At 40.3% G+C, this 23,317-nt stretch overlaps 1 protein-coding gene across 1 annotated transcript in view; it reads right to left on the bottom strand.

Moving 5' to 3' along the window:
- Positions 1-23,317, bottom strand: part of pik3c2a (phosphatidylinositol-4-phosphate 3-kinase, catalytic subunit type 2 alpha) — an 82,272-nt gene extending 58,955 nt beyond the window's left edge. The window contains exons 1-2 of the mRNA XM_061924815.1: positions 23,151-23,317; positions 11,841-13,047 (exon numbers count right to left, since the gene is read on the bottom strand). Coding sequence (XP_061780799.1) covers positions 11,841-12,977 — 1,137 coding nt within the window. The 5' untranslated portion in view covers positions 12,978-13,047; positions 23,151-23,317. The remainder of the gene's footprint in view (positions 1-11,840; positions 13,048-23,150) is intronic.

Genomic DNA, 23,317 nt, shown 5'->3' with positions numbered 1-23,317 from the left:
TACCTCCCTGCTTGGCACTCAGCATCAAGGGTTGGAATTGGGGGTTAAATCACCAAAATGATTCCCGGGCGCGGCCACCGCTGCTGCCCACTGCTCCCCTCACCTCCCAGGGGGTGATCAAGGGTGATGGGTCAAATGCAGAGAATAATCTCGCCACACCTAGTGTGTGTGTGACAATCATTGGTACTTTAACTTTAACTTTAAAACAGTTACCATTCAGGCAATTACCATTCAGGCACGGACGATGTGTTGGGACATGGGAAAAACTGACATCAAATCCAAACCATACGAATTACGAACATAAAACATTACCACATAACAGTCGTTAGAGTATGAATTGATATATGTAGCCTATTATTAGTGCACTATTGACAAGTGATGTACCGAAATCTTGACCACCGAAAAAAAGACTTAGATCTCTGAAAAACCGCGCTGTCGAAACTGGATGTAAACAAAACGCACGTCATTATTTGGATCGAAGTTAGCATGTCTGCGATGTCGACGTGATTTTTATATATATAGTGCAGATATACCTGCGCGGACAGCCATCTTCAAAATGTGCAAATATTAAGAGGACAGTGGCGGCTTTTCAAAAGAGAAAGTCCAACTAGAGCAACAACACCAAGCAAGTGTGACGTCATGCTCGCTTCAGCCTCTTTAGTCAGGGACATTGAGGGACAGAAGTAGAGTCTCTAAACACAACTACGTTCTACAATAACACCAGAAGAAGATGCTAGATTTATTGCGAGTTGTTTTTAATTAAAACAAAGTCATTAAAAGTCTGTAAACACTTGAAAATATCTCAACAAAGTACCTTGTACAAAAAGCAACAACAATTAAAAATACCATAAAAATATATATGTTAATACTAGTTCATGAAAACAGATTAGTTTTAAATGTATACATTTGTTTAGTCTTTATAAAGAAACCATATCATAATGGCAAATTATGCAAACTATTCGATCATAACCTTGTTCCCACCGCCACAGGTTTCTTGGCAGTTTATGGGAAACCCTTCGATATCAATAAAAAATACGTTCAATAAAATATTTGATATAAATGAATAATTTTTGGTCGGAAGAAAACATAAATATTGAAGCAAGATTCGTTTCATGAACCCAGCAAACAGGAAGTGTCACTGAGCGATGGGAGGGACACGCTTACAGCCAATCACGTAACAGTATCGACTGCCAAGTTTGGTTGCGCCGTCTTTCTGTCTCGCTGTGGATTCTCTGCATGGAGTGAAAAGAGATAGTGTGATGTCTTGATATATCAACTCAATAACAACAAACTTTTGTTTCGCTGGTTTTGATCCAGACTGTGCGGCAACATCCTGAAACTTCCAATGTGTCGCTTTGATGAGTAGCTTCCCAAACTACTCTGGGTAGTGTTCACAAGCTTATACACTACTGCCATCTAGTGTCTGAAATCTGCAACTACCTTCAAATCTACTTTAATTATTTATTACCTTAGCCGCGCTCATCCTACCTGGCTACCAGACACCCTCTCCACTGATAAATAGCGCCCTTGGTAAATTGTAAATTGTTTTACTGTGTTTATTGTAAGACTTATATAAGTCATAAAAAGTATCAAGTTGTTATATCTTGTTTTACTATCACATTTCTGAGTCTCATTTTCAGGCGTGACATTAAGTTGCAATTACCGTTGCAAGACGCTGAATGGCAGAAGTGTATAGGTTATGCTGAGATTTTTTGTTGCGCCTTAAAAAGTGTTAATACTGTAAGTATTGTACTTATTACGCACCAGTTGTTTAACCATAACGTGCAACTTAGTTCTAGGTTTCAAGAACCAATTTGAGGTGTTGAAATCGCCATGTAAAATCGCTAATGTAAATCAGTAGCATGTCAATAGTAAAGCAAATGTATATGAGCATCAAGCTAGCAGATTTTGGAAAGGTGGAGCCTTGCTTTAATTGGAGCGTTTTTTTAAGTCTATTGCTTTGTTGGCATTGAAAACTGCAACACATTACCGAAAGGTAGTTTGGCTGAATTCGCTCTCAGTGCTGCTGGAGTAATCGCCAAGTGCCAAAGTACAAAGAGCCGGCAACTGGGCGTCACGCCAGGCACAACCCAGGTACCGTAACATGGCACTGTTGGATTTTACGTGAAGCGGTGCCCGGCTAGATTAGGTCAGTGCCAAAACAGTGCTGCTGCTCACTGCTCCCCTCACCTCCCAGGGGGTGAGGGGATGGGTCAAATGCAGAGGATAATCTCACCACACCTAGTGTGTGTGTGTGTGTGTGTGTGTGTGTGTGTGAGACAATCATTGGTACTTTAACTTCAATATTATCTTCTCTCTACACTCTTATTAATCTACTTGTTAATCTATCGCTTATTCGTTGCTTACTTTCTGCTTACTTTACTGAGCATGTATTTCTTCTGCTTTCAAGCTGGTTTATCAGCTATCTTAGCGATTAGCAAGCCTGCTTCTGGCTTGCTCTTGCTCTGTGTGTAACATGTTTAGCCTCGTCCTCTAGTGACAATAATACTTGTACAATAGGTACCTTATCGGCCACGATGGATGTGATAGTTATTGTCAGCCGAGGTATCCAAAATAGTGTCAGCCAGTTGTGATCGGCATTGCAATGCATTAATCGGCATTGGCCGATCACCTACTCTTTAACGAAAATCGGCCGATACTACTTGGTGGCATCCCTAATTATTTACAATATTATTAAGACTCCTCATTGCCTTGTTCTGTTTTAAATAAACGCTCAATAGTCCTTCTGCCTCTCAGAACGACACTTGAATGTAGGACTATTTAAAAGATTGCACAAGTCATTATTAAAAATGGCAGCATTTTTATAATGCAGCCTTAATTACCAAACAGTATTTTAAAAATTGTAGATTTGTTTTCAATTAAATCTTATGTTAGTGTAAGTGAAGATTGATACTTAAAAAAAACAATTGTACAGCATAAATAAATAGTTACACAAGCAGTAGCCACTGTTAAGGGAGTATTTGTACTCCTTTGGGCAAAACGGAAGGCCTTAGAAGTTACAAGCTTTGGCCTTGGTTCTGCTTTAAGATGATAAACACAATGACCTCACCCTGTTTCTTATCTGCACACACACATCATTCTCTATACTTTCAGGGATATGAGCACCCTGAGGGGAAAAAAAGAGGACATTTCAATCAGCACAAAGTACTGCAAAGCAAACCCAGAAGAAAGTTGACACTACATTTCTTGCAATTGGGTGCATTTCCACACTACATTTAGATTTATTCTTATCTACCAACCTCTTTTGGCTGTCTTTTTGACACTTACATGTCCCATGTAATGTACAGATTGTTTTGTTTTTTTTACTAGATAATTAAGAATAGGATAGACTTTTATTCATCGCACAATGGGGAAATTACATTGTTGCAGTGCAGGTTTTTACCTACAGTAAAAGAAGTACAGCGTAATGAAAAAAACAAAACTAATAAATACTACATATTGCTCACTAATATGTATGGATAGAAGATAAAATACAACAAAAAAAAACAATACATTCTCACAGTAACCACATACTGTAAGTGCGTTGTAAAGTGGCTGTGGGTAGAAAAGACCTGCGGTAGCACTCCTTCTTGCATTGTGGCTCGAACAGTCTAATGCATATTAAGATTATTATCATTGAAAATGTCATGTAAAATTCTATAACATGCATGCAAAGAACTCCCATTTGGCAACTCTATCCTCGGGCAACATACTTTCGGTGTCGTCACCTCTGTTTACAATCTGGCACGTCATAATTATACCTACTCCCTGGCTACTAATAAATACTCTAGAACTACAACTGGTTCGGGAATAACAGTGTTTGGATTGTAATCATCCAAGTATGATTAGCAGCGAAGTGGACAGCCGCCAACGTTGTGGCTCAGAGAGCGAACGGAGACGGCCACAAGTAAGCTAGATAGATGCTTAGCGAACTAGCGAGCTTGTTTCGGTGCTCCTGATCGCCTCCCCGTCCTGCAACTCAGCACAGCGTTTCGGCAAGAGGAACAGCGAGTACCTGCGGCTGAAGCGAACGCACAAGAAGTTTAGTTTAAGTCGTATTTTTATTGATATTTAATTTTTTTTTAAACCACGGAAATGATATTTTGACGCAAAAATGTATGTTTAAAAATGCTGATTTACGTATTTTGGCAGAAATTTCACATGCCTGTACTATTCGATTCTTGGTTGGTAACGATTTGATTCAGAATCAATTCTCTATTCAAAACGATACTTTTTTAATAACATAGGGTGCCAGTTTTATGATTAACTACATTCCTCCATAAAATAGATAAACAGCTGTGATATATTTCTGTATTACTCAAAAGAAAACTGGTTTTGTTTAATAATATATATAATTTAATAAAGTCAAATTCAAATAAGGCAACCAGAGAAATATCCCACACTTATTTCCAAAGTAAATCTGTACAGCAGATATAGATCATCTACATCAACAATATGGATTGACTTAAGTGGCTGGACAGGACAGATCGATTTTTATTTTTCCTAATCAATTAAGATTCGTCACTAATTCGAAAATCTTTTATTTACTTATTTTTTAACACTCTTATCCTGTACTTTTAATGATGTTAGGATGTACCAGGTACAGATGGAGTGAAAGTGAATGTGTGTGTGTGCGTGCGTTCAACACACACGCCAAGTTAACTTTCGGTTTGACATCTCCGCCAAGGCGGGGCAGTAAAATGGACAAAATCATGTGTGAAGAGCGACCATTTTCAGACAATGCACCGGACTTTAGGCAGCTCGGTTTTCTCTCCAGCGCTGGCATTGCAACTGCTTGTACTTACTCCATTTTGTCGAATAAATTGTTAATCCTTAATATTGGTCACCTCGCTTTATAGGCTGTCTGTTTATTCAGACAGCCTTCAAAATAAAATAATCTGTTCATAGAATGTGTTCATAAGTCTTGATTAACACTCAAGAACCAATCTATAAGCTTGTTGAGCCATTAATAAACGTTTTAACACAAAAGACAAAGCACTAGGCCAGGGATCGGCAACCCCAAATGTTGAAAGAGCCATATTGGACCACAAATACAAAAAAGTAATCTGTCTGGAGCCGCAAAAAATTAAATGTCTTATATAGGTGTTATAGAATCAGCACCTCCAAGTCCGAGTCCATGGTTCTCGTCCGGAAAAGGGTGGAGTGCCATCTCCGGGTTGGGGAGGAGATCTTGCCCCAAGTGGAGGAGTTCAAGTATCTCGGAGTCTTGTTCACGAGTGAGGGAAGAGTGGATCGTGAGATCGACAGGCAGATCGGTGCGGCGTCTTCAGTAATGCGGACGCTGTATCGATCCGTTGTGGTGAAGAAGGAGCTGAGCCGGAAGGCAAAGCTCTCAATTTATCGGTCGATCTACGTTCCCATCCTCACCTATGGTCATGAACTTTGGGTTATGGCCGAAAGGACAAGATCACGGGTACAAGCGGTGGAAATGAGTTTCCTCCGCTGGGTGGCGGGGTTCTCCCTTAGAGATAGGGTGAGAAGCTCTGCCATCCGGGGGGAGCTCAAAGTAAAGCCGCTGCTCCTCCACATCGAGAGGAGCCAGATGAGGTGGTTCGGGCATCTGGTCAGGATGCCACCCGAACGCCTCCTTAGGGAGGTGTTTAGGGCACGTCCGACCGGTAGGAGGCCACGGGGAAGACCCAGGACACGTTGGGAAGACTATGTCTAGGCCTGGGAACGCCTCGGGATCCCCCGGGAAGAGCTGGAAGAAGTGGTTGGGGAGAGGGAAGTCTGGGCTTCCCTGCTTAGGCTGCTGCCCCCTCGACCCGACCTCGGATAAGCGGAAGAAGATGGATGGATGGATGGATGGATATAGGTGTTATAATGAAGACAACACTAATTCGCTATATTAGCCTACTATCAAAATGACTGTGTCGCAGGCTGACGCAAATCTTCGTCGACAGAAATGTTTAAATTGTATATTTATTCTACACATTTTTACAACATTGGAAAACATTAGTAAAACTTCTCAGAGGGTGAGATAACTCCTGGAAATGAATGGCCAAATGTATAGATTTCTGTTTCCAAGTCAAAGGAAACGGCAGGCTGTCTTCTTCTAATGGATTTATTACGATCTTTGCAAGCTGGGTAACATTTGCTGTGGTCTGGAACAACATGGCGCACAAACAACAGAAATGCAGCCCATATTACATACAGATAATGTGTCATGAGACACGCAAATTAAATACACAAAGGACATAAGTAAAGGAAATTAAATGAGCTTAAATATAAGTACAAACGAGGCATAATGATGCAATTTGTACATACAGCTAGCCTAAATAGCATGTTAGCATCAATTTGCTTGCAGTTACACAGTGACCAAATATCCCTGATTAGCACTCCAACAAGTCAATAACATCAACAGAGCTCACCTTGGTGCATTCAAGCACAGCATAAAACGTTTGGTGGACAAAATGAGACAAAGGAGTGGAACATTTTACATGTAAACCAACTGTTGCGTCACAGTCCACACTACGGTGAGTTCAAGAACCGCCGAAATTAGTAGGACAGAACATTGTTCACCAAATACTCTCATCAGTGAAGCATACACACACACATATTAAACAGTGGGCTTTCTAACAATTGGGAAGGTTTGTGTCGTGTTTGTCCTCAAACAAAAAACATACTAAAACAAACAAAACATTTTTTCACCCATCTTTTTCCATTTTCAATCCTTTTTTAAAAATGCTCCAGGGAGCCACTCGGGCGGCACTAAAGAGCCGCATGCGGCTCGAGAGCCGCGGGTTGCTGACCCCTGCACTAGGCGGATGCATACCCAGAATTTGATGCATTCTTCCTTGAAATTGGTCATGTATTAGCTACAGTGGTGCTTACCAAAAACTTGTGTTGTGACCCAGGAATTTACTGCATAACTCCTCTAAGACTGTATAATATGGCATATGATGTGTCACTTGTAAATGCAGACATGTTGGAAATCCATTTAAACTGGCGTCAAACATGCTCTAACCTGACAGCTGTAATCAAGCGTATCAAAGAGTTAGTCGATAAGGACGTTCCAGACGTTGGTTATCACAGTGACCTGCTTACATATTTCTCATCTTGAAGTTGAAAGGATTTTTTTAGCTAAATCCCAACGGTCAAAGTCGAGATAATAGACTTGACCACTCATTCAACCATGTTTGTGACCACTGAAGCCAACTGTGACCCTGGTACAGTGCAGACAAACGATCACCCTTGTAATTAACACACCGCATTGTTGGCGCTTGACGTGAAAAATGGGCAGCAATATCGTCTCGAGCAAAACTTAAAATACTCCTTTCACATATTAAAATAGCGCAGCACTTAAAAGCATGGTAAGTTTGAGTTGTTAAGTACTGAAGAGCAAGCTGCAGACCAAGCTCGGACCACAAAATGACTCCCGGTGCCATACGGCACATGGCAACTTTGTCTTAAGGGAGAGAAAACCCTCTGCCACTCGCCTACAGTCCTGTCCTGGGGGCATGTTGTGAATACTCAACTCAAACACACTTCAGAAAGAATTATGGGATGCAGCAGTCGGCAGCAAACCGCAAACACAACAATGGGAAAATAATTCAAGAGGACGTGTAGATACAGACGTGACTCTTGATGGCGGTTAAATGCGTATATTTGTCGCCCTGGTCAATGATTACTTCAAAAGTGACAAGGTTAACATTATGGAAAAAAAATAAATATACATTAGTATCATAAACAGACACTATAGCAGTGGTTCTTAACCTTGTTGGAGGTACCGAACCCCACCAGTTTCATATGCGCATTCACCGAACCCTTCTTTAGTGAAAAATAAAATGTTTTTTTTCAAATTCAAGACAAAGTTATATGTTTTTGGCAACACTTTAGTATGGGGAACATATTCTAAGTAACAAAGACTTAATTTAGAGTTTTTTGGACACCAGGGGAACATATTCTAAGTAACAAAGACTTGATTTAGAGTTATTTGGTTAGGGTTAGAGGGTTAGGGTTATAATAAGGCCATGCCGAATAAGGCATTAATAAGTACTTAATAATGACTAGTTAAGAGCCAATATGTTACTAATTTGCATGTTAATAAGCAACTAATTAATGGTGAATATGTTCCCCATACTAAAGTGTTACCTTGTTTTTTTTACTGGTGCACAAAATGAACCGTGCATGAACATCACCTTGTTCAAAGAACAAAATCAGTGTGACTTCTGCTGTTGCCGTATCCGTAATACGCAGACAAGCACTGGTTCTTCCTGGTATGCAGCAGGACATTCTTTAATTTACACTGTAAAGATAATCTCATCTTTTCTTTCATTGTCCGACAACTCTTCACACGCTGCGAGAGACTATAGAGTAGGGGTGTCCAAACTTTTTGACTTGGGGGTCACATTGGCCTAAAACAAATTAGGTCGGGAGCCGAAAGGCAACTGCATGTAAAGTAACATACATTTACATATATATTATATATATATATATATATATATATATATATATATATATATATATATATATATATACATAATATATATACATATACATATATATATATATATATATATATACATATACGGTACATATATATATATATATATATATATATATATATATATATATATATATATATATATATATATATAAATAAAAGTACACATTTTTCTTTATTTATGCATTCTAATTTGTAACATACAGCAAATACAAGGTGGCTAACAATGCAGCTAATGGGAGTACTATATTGTGCCTATAAAGCCCTCTAAAAATGTCAAAAAAACTGCTAACAATAAGCACTTTCCATCTTGTGACATGAATCTTAAAGAAGTGTTAGCGATATTGTGACATGTACGCCTATAGATTATAAACAATGCCTCTCACATGTATAGGAGACGGTTGAGGACATAAACCGAGAAGTTGGCCAAAGACACAAAAAGACGCTAGTTTGCAGCACCTTTTTTTAACCCTTCGTCAACCTATCAATCGGCAACCCAGTGAGAGCAGACATTGTACAGTAAGTTATTGTTTTATTATGTTCGTAGTTTGTATTTTTTGTTTAGCACTTAGCAATACTGCTACTTGCTGGATCTACTTATCACTCAGCTTCTAAAACTTGTAACTTAGCCTCATTGTATTCAAGCTCAAAGATATTAGGTTCTGGATCCTCATTTTGAAAAAAATAGCGAACGTTGTGATGTATCTGTGAAATTAATACGCCGCCGTATGCTTAAAGTGAGCAAAATGCGTAAATATTACGTTATTATGAATGTGCCTGTTACTACATTATATATATATATATATATATACTTACAGCATGTACAGTATATAACAATGATGGAGGTTTTTGGATGTTTACTAAAGCTCTTTATATGCAGAATAACTCTTATTCCTGTAAATTCCGGACTATAAGCCACTACTTTTTTCGTACGTTTTGAACCCTGTGGCTAAAAAACGGTGGGGCTAATTTATGGATTTTTCTTTGCCAACGGCCATAATATTTTGTCATCTATAGTTTTCAATAAACACTAGCAGAAACATAAAATGGTGTGGTATTGTTTGTGCTGTGGCGCCATCTTTTGGATGAGTTGGCTCACTGCAGGTGTTGCGGCTTGAAAATTTAAATGCCTAAAACCGGACGTATAACTGTCCATAGCGGTCCCGCTTGAAAGGATTCTTCATTCATTTCTCCAAGCAACGTTTGTGAGTTTTACAGTATAACTAAAACCATTCTTATTGACTAAACCGTCCCATGTGTGATGTCTGTAGGAGTGTTTTCATGTATATTAGTATGTGCTATCGTAATGTAATCATGCTAGCGTCGTTAACATTAGCTAATATGACATGTTTACAAGTGTCTGTGTTAGTATTATAAACTTACAAAGGCATTCTTTTTGTATTGTTCCACTTTCACAAATTCCTCAGTAAAGTCACCAAAACGTCTCAGTGGAGTTATTGAGTCTGTTTAGACTGTTTGGAGAGCTAGCTTCCGCATCTAGTGGGTCCATGACGATGACTTGTGTTTTGTTTGATCAGCTGTTTTACTGTCGTGTTACAGATACAGTTTGGAAACAATTAAGGTATGTAAATACACATAAAAAATATTTCTGTGTAAATAACTCATTTCACAATGTATATATATTCGTCTTATTGCGGCTAATATATAGAACATATTTTTTTCTTTTAAATTTGGTGGTTGCGTCTTATATACTGGTGTACTCTATGGTCCGGAAAATACGGTACCTCCATTGTTAGGCTGACTTTTGCTAGTGTTAATTTTATGGGAAAAAAATTAAAATAAAATAAACTTGTGTTCTTGAGTCACATAACGAATGTGAATGATTAGCAAAATTCCCAATAAAGTGCAGTTTCCTTTTAAGAAACTTCTCTATGACATTATCTCAGTGGTTCTTAACCTGGGTTAGATCGAACCCTAGGGGTTCGGTGAGTCGGCCTCAGGGGTTCGGCGGAGCCTCCGCCGCGGAGGTCAAGACACAACCGACTCATCGTGTAAATAAAAACTTCTCCCTATCGGCGTATTATGGATACCTCCAAACAATGTTCCCTCTCATTTTCCATCTGATTTGCAGGTGTGTAATTTGTTGTGACTTCATGCACTGTGTTGGTTTTGTTCTTTGAACAAGGTGATGTTCATGCACGGTTCATTTTGTGCACCAGTAAAAAAACATATACCGTATTTTTCGGAGTATAAGTCGCACCTGCCAAAAATGCATAATAAAGAAGGAAAAAAACATATATACGTCGCACTGGAGCCCGGCCAAACAATGAAAAAAACTGCGACTGAAAGTCCGAAAAATACGGTAACTTTGTCTTGAATTTAAAAAAAAAAAAATTTAACTAAAGAAGAGTTCGGTGAATGCGCATATGAAACTGGTGGGGTTCGGTACCTCCAACAAGGTTAAGAACCACAGCATTAGCTGCACACTTCTTATTTGTTTAATATTGTCATTACTGCCACATGTGGTGGATAAGTGTATTACAACTGAGTGCCGCTCATATGGACCACAGCTTTTTTTGCTGCACTCCAGGGGGCGCTCGCGGCCCAAAATAGAGCCAACCGCAATAGATTACAGTCCTTTGGTAAACACTATGGATATCCGATAATGGCTTTTTGCCAATATCCGATATTCCGATATTGTCCAACTCTTAATTACCGATACCGATATCAACCGATACCGATATATACAGCCGTGGAATTAACACATTATTATGCCTAATTTGGACAACCAGGTATGGTGAAGATAAGGTCCTTTAAAAAAATAAATAAATAAATAAACAAGATAAATTTAAAACATTTTCTTGAATAAAAAAGAAAGTAAAACGATATAAAAACAGTTACATAGAAACTAGTAATTAATGAAAATGAGTCAAATTAACTGTTAAAGGTTAGTACTATTAGTGGACCAGCAGCACGCACAATCATGTGTGCTTACGGACTGTATCCCTTGCAGACTGTATTGATATATATTGATATATAATGTAGGAACCAGAATATTAATAACAGAAAGAAACAACCCTTTTGTGTGAATGAGTGTAAATGGGGGAGGGACGTTTTTTGGGTTGGTGCACTAATTGTAAGTGTATCTTGATTTAATTATAAAAAAAAAACAAAAAAAAACGATACCGATAATTTAAAAAAAAGATACCGATAATTTCCGATATTACATTTTAAAGCAGGCCGATATTATCGGACATCTCTAGTAAACACTGTACTCTATTGCCACGGCGCCACATCAGCACTGGAGACTGCGGAGTAAAACACAGCAGTTTTTTGGTCTTATGTTGCCACGTAGACAGTACCTAAAAGTTATGATAAGATGGATATAAAGTGTGTGTTTTTGTGTGCCTACCTGACAGTTGGGTTTGTGCTGCGAGGAGCTTCCTGGGATGTTGAGGGAGTGACTCCTCGTGACAGCAGCGCCCAACGACGCCCTCCTGTGCTGCGAGCGAACCGAACCGGTTGGCTTTCCCTCAAGCGGGGAGTCACCGCTACTACATTTGCCTTCCCTCTCCAGCACCGCGTCCCAAGGGTCACCTGCAGGAGGCCCCGGCGCGGCCGGCGATCCTTCCTCGGGCGAAGCGCTCGCTTCCTCGTTCTCGGCCTTGCGCTTGGTCAGCGGGTCCAGGTCCAGCCAGTCGAAGCGGCTGATGCAAGGGGGTTCCGTCACCGCCGGCGGCTGGACCGCAGGGTTGGGGGCCAGAGACGCGGAATCTAGGTCAGTGCAGGCCGATTTGCCATTCTTCAAGTATTCCGAGGTGCTGGCAATCTTATCGAAGAGCTTGGCCATCTCGGGGTCCACGGCGGGCGGCGGCGGGAACACCATGGCGGCGGTGGCAGCAGCGGGCTGGATGGGAGTGAAGGCCAAGAAAGATGGCTGCTGAGCTGGCAGCGCCATGAAGGGCGACATGGCCGGAGTGAAGCCATTCTGAAATGTCCCCGGCTTGGGGAACGGCGCGGAGGGGAACAGCGGCGCGGGCTGATGGTTGGGAGTGGACACGCTGGAGTTCGTCGGGGTGGACAGGATAGGTGTCCACTGGGGACTGTGGAAAGGGGAGGAGCTACAGGGATGGCCGGGGTAGGAGGCGCTGAGGTTGAAACCCAGCAGCGATGACGGGCGGGTTACTTGGCTGTTGGCCCCAAAGTTCTCATCCAGGAGAAGCTTTTCTAGCTCCTCATTGGTCAGCTTGTCCACGTCGATATCCCTGAACTTGTTGAGCTCCGGCGGTTTCTTGGTCTCGGGGAAGAAGATGAGGTCCTTTTCTGGTCGAGCGGTGAAGGGTGAAGGGCGAGGAGCAGCAGCGGTGGTAGTAACGCTGGCCGACTTGGACAGCTTTGACTTGGGGGAGGACGAAAGCGTGTGTCGCTTCTCCCGCCGCAGCTTTGCTAAAGCCTCTTCCTCCATGCGGAGGGCTTCCTCTTTACCCACGACCCCCTTTGGTGGAGGGACGTCCAGCTTAAGGCCATTACCACGCGATATCTGGGCCATTGTGTCAACTGGAAGGTGCCATGGGCGTTACTGCTTTCACACCAGGACTGCAGAGCAAAGCCTCACACACCTGGAAAGAGGAGAGACACCTTTAATTCTAAATTAATGGAAATATCCCAGTCATTGCTGAGAAATTAAAAAGGTGTTGGATTGAATAAACTCTGCTTTTTCCTACTCCTTTTCAGGCATGTTGACTTGTGCAAGGGTAATAAGCAAGTGATGCTCCTCCTCAATATCGACACATTATAGGAGTTTTTTGGAGTTTTTAAAAAGGGACCGTAGTCAATGTGGTCTGTAAATGATGCAAGGCGCTTGTCCCCACCAAGACAAGTACTACCATTTGAATCAGTGGACCCCGGCTTAAACATGTTGAAAAACTTATTCGGGTGTTACCATTTAGTGGTCAATTGTACTGAATATGTACGTCACTGTGCAACCTACTAATAAAAGTCTCAATCAATCAATCAAATCAATCAAACACCATCTTAGCCGTGCTCACCCTTTAGAGCACAGCTGTAACTTCGAGGCACTAAACCTGCAAAAAAGAGTTATTCGCAGTTTTCTCTATGTTTACATTTTCACACTTTGCACTATTTTGTTACATTTTATTAAACATTTCTCACATATTCCTTATTTTAAAACCTTCATTTTAAGAGCTTAGTGTTAAGTGTTCAATGTGATTTTACTATTTTGTTGACATTTCCTTTGCTTTCTGCCTTAATAGCTGAGGATAAACAGAGAAAGGTTACATTTGAAATAAACATGTTTACATTTAAAATGTTTTTTTCAGTAATAAGAATTACTAATAATTATTGATATCGACAAATATAAAACACAGATATCGTGATACAGTTTACAGCCACATCGCCCAATGCGCACAAGCCACTTTATTTAAAAAATAAAATGTATGTAGCATTCAATACCACAAATTGAATACATCACTTGATTTACAACAATACTTAAAAAGATCATCTATTGTCAAAGTATTGGATTGTGACCCGAAATCGCATCGAGATCAGAGGCCAAAAATGTTGATCAGGGCATCCCTAAATAAAACCATTACAGGTTCCCTCTTCTTGGAGGCGGTAATAATTCTATATTTGTATCGATTAGGTGTGTGAGAAAACGTGACGGAACATAGAACACTATGGGAACAGTATCAAAGTGTTCCCACAAAGTTGGACGCATACGTACAGATTGAGAGCGGAGTCCTTTAACGCGAGCCCTCCGTGGACTTTCCAGGAGGTTCTGACCTCGGGTCCAAACTTGCACCGAGCGAGACCGTAGCGGTGCTCAAAAGGACACTTGTCAAAGCGAGCATTCATGAAGGCATCACAGGGTTGAGCGAGTTCCTTCTCTCACCGCTCCTGAGCCGCCCCCCATACCCCCATTGTGGTGGAGGAGGCTGGCAGGCGGTGGATCTGGCCTCGTTGTGCAGCTGAAGAATTTGGCCGACTAAGCAACCTGAGGGGTCTCTCTCGCGCTTCCCTTGGCAAGCGGCGTGGCCCAAGATTGCGTTATCAGCTGTGCTAGCACTCGGCGGACGGCAACAGCGTGGCTGCACTTACTAAAACATAAAAAAACGGAACTTAAAAAAAACAAACACTTGCAGAAAAGTACCAGGTCATCATCTTTATGCCCCTGCTCAATTCACTTGAAGTGTTGTTGTAGTGTTTTCCATTAAGTTGAATGTGCCAGTCTTAGCTTTTGTTGAGTCCTACATCCTACAAAGTATTTACACTGTAAGTATTGTACTTACTATACACCAGATGTTTGATTTTACCATGCATTTAGTTGTAGTTTTCATTAGGGGTGTTGAAATTGCCATGTAAAATCGCTAATGCTAATCAGTGGCCTGTATATGGCATATCCATTGTAAATTAGCATTGCGCGGTGCTTCTCAATTTTTTTCCTTTATGCCCACCGGGGTGAGAAAAACATTTCGCGCCCACCGCACTCTTGGCCTCGATGATTAATAGCATAATTTTTCTATAAAATTGTTACAAGTACATCTCTGCATAACATTGTATAAAGACGAAACAATAAAGACGAAAAAGAAAGAAAAATAGATCAACTTACAACAGAAAAAATGTTTTTATAGTAATAAAAATAATCAGTTTTTAGTTTGGAATAGAAAAGATTTCAAATGCATCCATTTTTCTGAAATTAAAAAAAAAATCTATTTAGAATATAAAAAATGTTTGACCGACTTGAATCATTTGATGCTAAAAAAATAATTAAATAAACATAATAAATTCATTTAAATTGTTCAGCAACTCAGGAGCACAGTATACAAAACACCTTAAACTAAAAGACAAAAATGATTAAAACAATTTGTGCTGATTTTTTTTTTTTTTTTTTTTTTTTTAAACAAAATGAGGAAATCATGATTAATAGCTACAATGAGCACGTTTTCGAGAGCACAGCTTTGTTGAGGCGGGGTTTGAACCATGATACTTATAAAGCATGTTCCCCAGGGTCACATTCTCGCTCATCCGTGCGGACAGGACATTGGCCGAGAGCTAGTGGGCGGTCTAGGACGTAGTCAGCTCTCTTGGTTGCTTTGCTGTCTGTTCTCGTCTTTGCCCGTGTTTTTTTGTTTTATTTTGTTGTTTGTCTTTACATGGTGCAATCGTACGTATTAGTTAATACTATTTTGGGTTTTTTTTCCACTGTGTTTTACTTTTGTAGCTGTATGTAGAATTGTCTCAGCTGAAATGACAGCTGGTTGCATCAGCTCTGTGCTCTTTAATGTATTTTATGTTCTTAAATGTTTACCACTTGTTTTTACCTCATATTTTATGGATTTATTGAATTTGCACTGCAACCACATCACTTCCACATTGTGGGATGAATAAAGTCTATCCTCTTTTTTTCAGTCATGATCAAAAATAAACGTTATAACTATGATATAGACTCACCAGTCACACCATTAGGTACACTTGCCTTGTACTTATTAGCCTATTTTGACAAAAGAGTTCTGTGTAAAAAGCTGTGGACTAATAACAGACATAAGAGCAGGCGGTAGAACATCAACTGAGAAGGAATAACATTGGAGAATTTAAGAATTGGTACAAGAGAGCAGAGCAGAGAAGAGAGAGCTGGCAGAGAGCATGAACTTGAAATGCCCATGTAAATATGCCCGCCAACCGGTGACATCAGAAATGACCCACTGCAAAACACAGCGTTCAGAGGCATCCAGGACTGCATGAACCTTCTGATTTGACGTTTTGGAACGGTTTAACACGAGCATCCAACTTTATAACAACATCTGTAAGTCAGAAAAGTGGAAAACCAGCATTGGTCCCTTCAAGGATAAAAACGTCAGCTTTTTATCATTCAAAAAAGCCCATGGCTTGAGTTCCAATGGTTCAAACACAGCATTACGTTTACTTTGAGTACAACTTTTTTTCAGCATTTTAGCCAATATTTACAGACGGATTAAAAGATTTGATCACTGTAAGTACAAAGAAAGAGCAACGAACCATTCGGCAGTATTTACAGTCAAGCTATAGGCAATCACAGCAGCACTACAGTGGGTAGAAGAGTAAAAAAAAAGTGGTAATCTGCTCCAACTCAAGGTAAGGGTTAATCTCTATTCAATATTTTAGGTTACAAAGCAGACAAGACCTATTTTGTATATATTTCATTAATGAAATATATAAAATATTGTTCTGGCTTGGTTGGGTGAATACCAGCGTAAGGTTCCTATGGGTTCCGGCTCACACAGGCAAAACGGGCAATTAATTGGCAGATCAGCTGGCAAAGCAGACACTAATGCTAGAGCCACACAGAGAAGTACCACTTAGTAAGGCAGAGGCAAAATCATTTATCAAAAGAAATCTTTTGAAAAGTAGCAATTACAATGGGACATGAGTACAACAGGAAGACACTCGTATGCAATACAGAACACAGTAGGAGTGGGAAGAACTGTAAGGGGCAGCACAAAAGAGGAAGGAATCATATCATACCAGACTGAATGCACCTTATTAGTAAACACCAAACACCATGATTATATGACAGGTGCAATGAGATAGAGTGAGTGGAACAAGCATTCATTCATAGTGGAAAATACAGTACAAAAAGGAGAAAATTAAGGGAGGAAGTTAGAAGACATGGATAGAAGGATATTATTCTCAAAGGGGTACTCGGCAGCAAACAAAAATGTTAGTGAAGCTTCTAGAAGAGACGGGTTTATGCAATACAATTTAGTATGGGAAGGTATATATTATTTATGTCTGTGAGAAAGGGAGAAGGGAGGGGAATCTGGTTCACACTCCAATACAGTAGGTGGCAGTAATGCATTTTTAATGTTGAGTGCCCCGACATAAAGCAAGAAGCAGCACCCATAGGAGATCTGAAGTGAGACTTGAGACGTGAAAACGACATCAGTGTTGTGGACTGTGCCATATTCAGGAAAATGCAAAGATCACCGTAACAGGCGCTCGTTTTTGTTCCTTGGCAATTGACAATCCCACACAAAGTATTGTTCTAGTTTAACTTTACAGTCTGCAGTCAACTTTAGTCGTGGTTAAAACTGTCAATGTTAGCACTTAACAGGGTCAAAGGACACAACTTTAAAAATGGAAAATATGTAACTGGGGCATCTTTATAGACTTTGTGCATCACTGAGACCAACTACACAACTTTCAGAGCTGTGTGTGCTACAGTGGAATTCAAAGTTCATATTAGACATTTCTGGGAGGTAGACCTTCATTTTTTTTACCTTAATTCAAGTCCACAGCAGGATTGATGATCCTGAAGTGGTGTTTACATACATATTTTGTAGAGGTATGCTCCTAAGGTTCAACTACTGTATTTTCCAGACTATAGAGCACACCGCACCTGCAACATGTTTCAAAAAAGCTGGCACAAGTGGCAGAAAAGAGTGAGAAAGTTGAGGAATGCTCATCAAACACTTATTTGGAACATACCACAGGTGAACAGGCTAATTGGGAACAAGTGGGTGCCATGATTGGGTATAAAAGCAGCTTCCATGAAATGCTTAATCATTCACAAACAAGGATGGAGCGAGGGTCACCACTTTGTGAACTAATGCGTGAGCAAATTGTCGAACAGTTTAAGAACAACATTTCTCAACGAGCTGTTGCAAGGAATTCAGGGATTACACCATCTACGGTTTGTAATATCATCAAAAGGTTCAGAGAATCTGGAGAAATCACTGCACGTAAGCAGCATGCCCGTGACCTTCGATCCCTCAGGCGGTACTGCATTAAAAAGCAACATCAGTTTGTAAAGGATATCCCCACATGGGCTCAGGAACACTTCAGAAAACCACTGTCAGTAACTACAGTTGGTCGCTTCATCTGTAAGTGCAAGTTAAAACTCTTCTATGCAAAGCGAAAGCCATTTATCAACAACACCCAGAAACGCCGCCGGCTTCGCTGGGCCCGAGCTCATCCAAGATGGACTGATGCAAAGTGGAAAAGTGTTCTGTGGTCTGACGAATCCACATTTCAAATTGTTTTTGGAAACTGTGGACGTTGTGTCCTCCGGAACAAAGACGAAAACGGTTCAAAAGTCCAGACCTGTCTCCCATTCAAAATGTATGCATGAATGATATGTACAAATAATTGTGTGTATGTATGTGTGTTTGTATGGGTTGCACTCTATTTTTTTATATTAAGATTTTATTAGTCCTATGTTGAAAAACAACAGCAAAAGTGGCAGGTAAATATACTGTTAAAATGTTGATTACCGGACTTTTAATGGAAAATTTCTTGAATATTGAAAAGTGCAGAAAGGGTTTTCCGCTTGTTAATTCAACCTAAAGTGTTGGTTGCACTTTATTCAAAAATGATGTGAATGCATTGGTCAATAATTGTTGTTTACTTGCTTGTTGGTACCCATAATTCATGTATACATCATTCCCTTACAAGAAATAACAGGATTATAGGAAATTTCACCTGCAGTGTCCAGCATTTATTTGAAAGTCACACTAGTGACTAGTGATTTCAACTTGTTATTCTAAATCAGGGGTGTCAAACGTACGGCCCGAGGGCCGGATCAGGCCCGCAAACAGGTTTTATCCGGCCCGCGGGATGAGTTTGCAAAGTATAAAAATTAACCTGAAATTTTTGAATGAAATAAACAGCTGTTCTAAATGTGTCCACTGGATGTCACAATAGCAATTCTTTGTATCTTTGTAGATGATGTTACATATGTACAAAATAAACCACATGATGTTAGTGCATCAGTCAATCAATCAATCAATGTTTATTTATATGGCCCTAAATCACAAGTGTCTCAAAGGGCTGCACAAGCCACAACGACATCCTCGGTACAGAGCCCACATAAGGGCAAGGAAAAACTCACCCCAGTGGGACGTCGATGTGAATGACTATGAGAAACCTTGGAGAGGACCGCATATGTGGGTAAACCCCCCCCCCCTCTAGGGGAGACCGAATACAATGGATGTCGAGTGGGTCTGACATAATATTGTGAGAGTCCAGTCCATAGTGGATCCAACATAATAGTGAGAGCTACCAGTCGAGGAAAATTATCAAACTACATAAATAACATACTGTAATTTGATACTCTGGAATGCCCTACCGGTAACAGTTAGAGATGCTACCTCAGTAGAAGCATTTAAGTCTCATCTTAAAACTAATTTGTATACTCTAGCCTTTAAATAGACCCCCCTTTTAGACCAGTTGATCTGCCGTCTCTTTTCTGCTCTGCCCCCCTCTCCTGTGTGGAAAGGTTGTTAGGTGACCACAGATGACGTGCTAGCTGTTCAAAGTCGGGACCCGGGGTGGACCACTCATCTGTGCATCAGTTGGGGACGTCTCTGCGCTGCTGAGTTGTCTCCACTCAAAATGATCCCCTGCTGGCCCCACTACGGACTGGACTCTCACACTATTAACTAGATCCACTCGACGTCCAGGATGTCGTGGCTTGTGCAGCCCTTTGAGACACTTGTGATTTAGGGCTATATGAATAAACTTTGATTGATTGATTGATTTTCATATAATTTTTTTATCTTGATAGATTAAAAATTAACACCAAAGAGTTGACGGATGAACATTATCACAATTTATTCCAATGTTTTTCAACCACTGTTGAAAAATATTTTTTGCAAACCTGTAGTTATAATCCGCAAATGTGCCGTTGTTGAGTGTCTGTGCTGTCTAGAGCTCGGCAGAGTAACCGTGTAATATTTTCCATATCAGTAGGTGGCAGCAGGTTTGCTTTGTAGATGACGGTGGTTTGCAGTTAAAAAGGTATCTAACTCTTAAACCAAAAATAAACAAAAGGCGAGTGCCGCTAAGAAAAGGCATCGAAGCTTAGGGATGGCTATGCAAAACGAAGCTAAAATTGAACTGGCTGCAATGTAAACAAAAACAGAATGCTGGACGACAGCAAAGACTTACAGCGTGTGGAGCAGACGGCGTCCACAAAGTACATCCGTACATGACAATCAACACCAAAATAGGAGCGCAAGGCAATAACTAAAAAACTACACACAGGAAAACACCAAAAAACTCTAAATAAGTCACGGCGTGATGTGACAGGTCGTGACAGTAGACCTACTTTGAGACATTATGGTTTGAATGTATATCCAACAATTGCGAGAACGACTTTTTACTGTCAATATCGGCTGCTGAGTTTCATTTTTTTAATGTTTTCTGCTGGTGGTGTGCCTCTGGATTTTTTCAATGAAAAAAAAAATGTGCCTTGGCTCAGAAAATGTTGAAAAACACTGATTTATTCAGAAAATATAAATAACGACAAATAAAGATAGAATACTATTAAAGGGGAACATTATCACCAGACCTATGTAAGCGTCAATATATACCTTGATGTTGCAGAAAAAAGACCATATATTTTTTTAACCGATTCCAGGTGAATTTTGGCGAATTAAACGTCTTTCTATTATTCGCTCTCACAACGTGACGTCACATCGGGAAGCAATCCGCCATTTTCTCAAACACATTACAAACACAGAGTCAAATCAGCTCTGTTATTTTCCGTTTTTTCGACTGTTTTCCGTACCTTGGAGACGTCATGCCTCGTCGGTGTGTTGTCGGAGGGTGTAACAACACGAACAGGGACGGATTCAAGTTGCACCAGTGGCCCAAAGATGCGAAAGTGGCAAGAAATTGGACGTTTGTTCCGCACACTTTACCGACGAAAGCTATGCTACGACAGAGATGGCAAGAATGTGTGGATATCCTGCGACACTCAAAGCAGATGCATTTCCAACTGGACTGGACAGATCAGCTTTCAGGAAAAGAGAGCGGATGAGGGTATGTCTACAGAATATATTAATTGATGAAAATGGGGCTGTCTGCACTCTCAAAGTGCATGTTGTTGCCAAATGTATTTCATATGCTGTAAACCTAGTTCATAGTTGTTAGTTTCCTTTAATGCCAAACAAACACATACCAATCGTTGGTTAGAAGGCGATCGCCGAATTCGTCCTCGCTTTCTCCCGTGTCGCTGGCTGTCGTGTCGTTTTTGTCGGTTTCGCTTGCATACGGTTCAAACCGATATGGCTCAATAGCTTCAGTTGCTTCTTCAATTTTGTTTTCGCGACCTGCCTCCACACTACAACCATCCGTTTCAATACATGCGTAATCTGTTGAATCGCGTAAACCACTGAAATCCGAGTCTGAATCCGAGCTAATGTCGCTATACCTTGCTGTTCTATGCGCCATGTTTGTTTGTATTGGCATCACTATGTGACGTCACAGGAAAATGGACGGGTGTATATAACGATGGTTAAAATCAGGTACTTTGAAGCTTTTTTTTAGGGATATTGCGTGATGGGTAAAATTTTGAAAAAAACTTCGAAAAATAAAATAAGCCACTGGGAACTGATTTTTAATGGTTTTAACCCTTCTGAAATTGTGATAATGTTCACCTTTAACTGCATGCAAGTGTGAAAAAAAACAACAACTTCCACATCCCACCTCCCCGGATTGTAAATAACCAAATGTAAATAATCAAATGTATTTCTAATGTATATACTTGTTCTTATGCTATCTGAACGCACTATGTTCTCTGCTCGCTGTACATATCCTACCAAGTCAGACCGACACTGTTTCAATGCCCATTTCTCTGATGATGCAATTGTTGATGACTGAAGTGCTGATATCAACCAAACCCTCCTCACCCCATCCCCGGATTGTAAATAATGTAAATAATTCAATGTATATACTCTGACGATTAACTTGTGTGATAACTGTATTATGATGATAGTATATATTTGTACCATGAATTGATTACGTGGACCCCGACTTAAACAAGTTGAGAAACTTATTCGAGTGTTACCATTTAGTGGTTAATTGTACGGAATATGTACTGGACTGTGCAATCTACTAATAAAATTTTCAATCAATCAATGATTTGTACATTTTCAGAATGTGCTTGTTTTCTTTTTCAACAAAGAAAACAATCTGATGTCTTTATTTTTACGTTATCGTGCCGTGATTTTCCCAGTCCGGCCCACTTGGGAGTAGATTTTTCTCCATTGACACCCCTGTTCTAAATAAATATCGTCCCTCAATCGTATCGGCAGCCACACATTCTGAATCGAATCGTTGTTTTTTTAGTGCTGACTTTATTTTTTCATCCTGTCTTAATTTTAGACGAACAATATGCACAACGGAACTCTTCCAAGTCAAAGTCAAATAATTAGCACTTTGCAAGCTTCAGATGTAAAAAAGATTTGTGTTTTGTTGACTTTTGCACGAATTCCACGCAGCTAGCTTGTTGCTAAAGCAACATTAGGCACTACTTTGTCAGCAAAAAGAGGCCGGTTAGTTGCACACATGTCAACACTTTGATTGCACTTCTCGTCCAAGCGGGTTTCACTTTTTAAAAAAAACAAAAAAAAAACTTTACTTTGCTGCTAAGTTAGCTGCTAAAGTGCAAGTAAATGAGGCGCAAAAAAGGACACACTTTATAGGCAATTTTGGTTGGGTTTAGCTTAACGTTGACGTCGCTGTGCTCGCTTTAAGTTGTGCTTGATGGTTTAAAAGTGGAATGTTTGGTCCGAGCGGACACAACACGGAAGAAAAAAGCAGGTTTTTGTCAAGACGGGGAAGCTTTCAACGCGGAGTCTCTTTCAGGGAAGCGACAACCACTAGTAGCTCAAAGTTTCACACGCAGACACTTACGAGGAAAATGTCACTTTTTTCTTTTTACCTTTTATCGTAGCGGTGTTTGGAGCCATTTGGGTGCCGCAGCTGCTTTTTTTTCCATCCACTTGCACGGCGGAGACGTCAGTTCCTGTGTGGAGTTGGTCGGCTGCTCGGCTCGGCTGATCAGGACTTCTTGGTCCCGACTCGCCGCGCCGTGGCCGGCAGCGCCCT

This window comes from Nerophis lumbriciformis, linkage group LG29 (genome assembly GCF_033978685.3).
Source record: "Nerophis lumbriciformis linkage group LG29, RoL_Nlum_v2.1, whole genome shotgun sequence".
Lineage (NCBI taxonomy): Eukaryota > Metazoa > Chordata > Actinopteri > Syngnathiformes > Syngnathidae > Nerophis > Nerophis lumbriciformis.
Note: the sequence above shows the minus strand (reverse complement) of the source record. Positions and strands in the feature narration are given on the sequence as shown.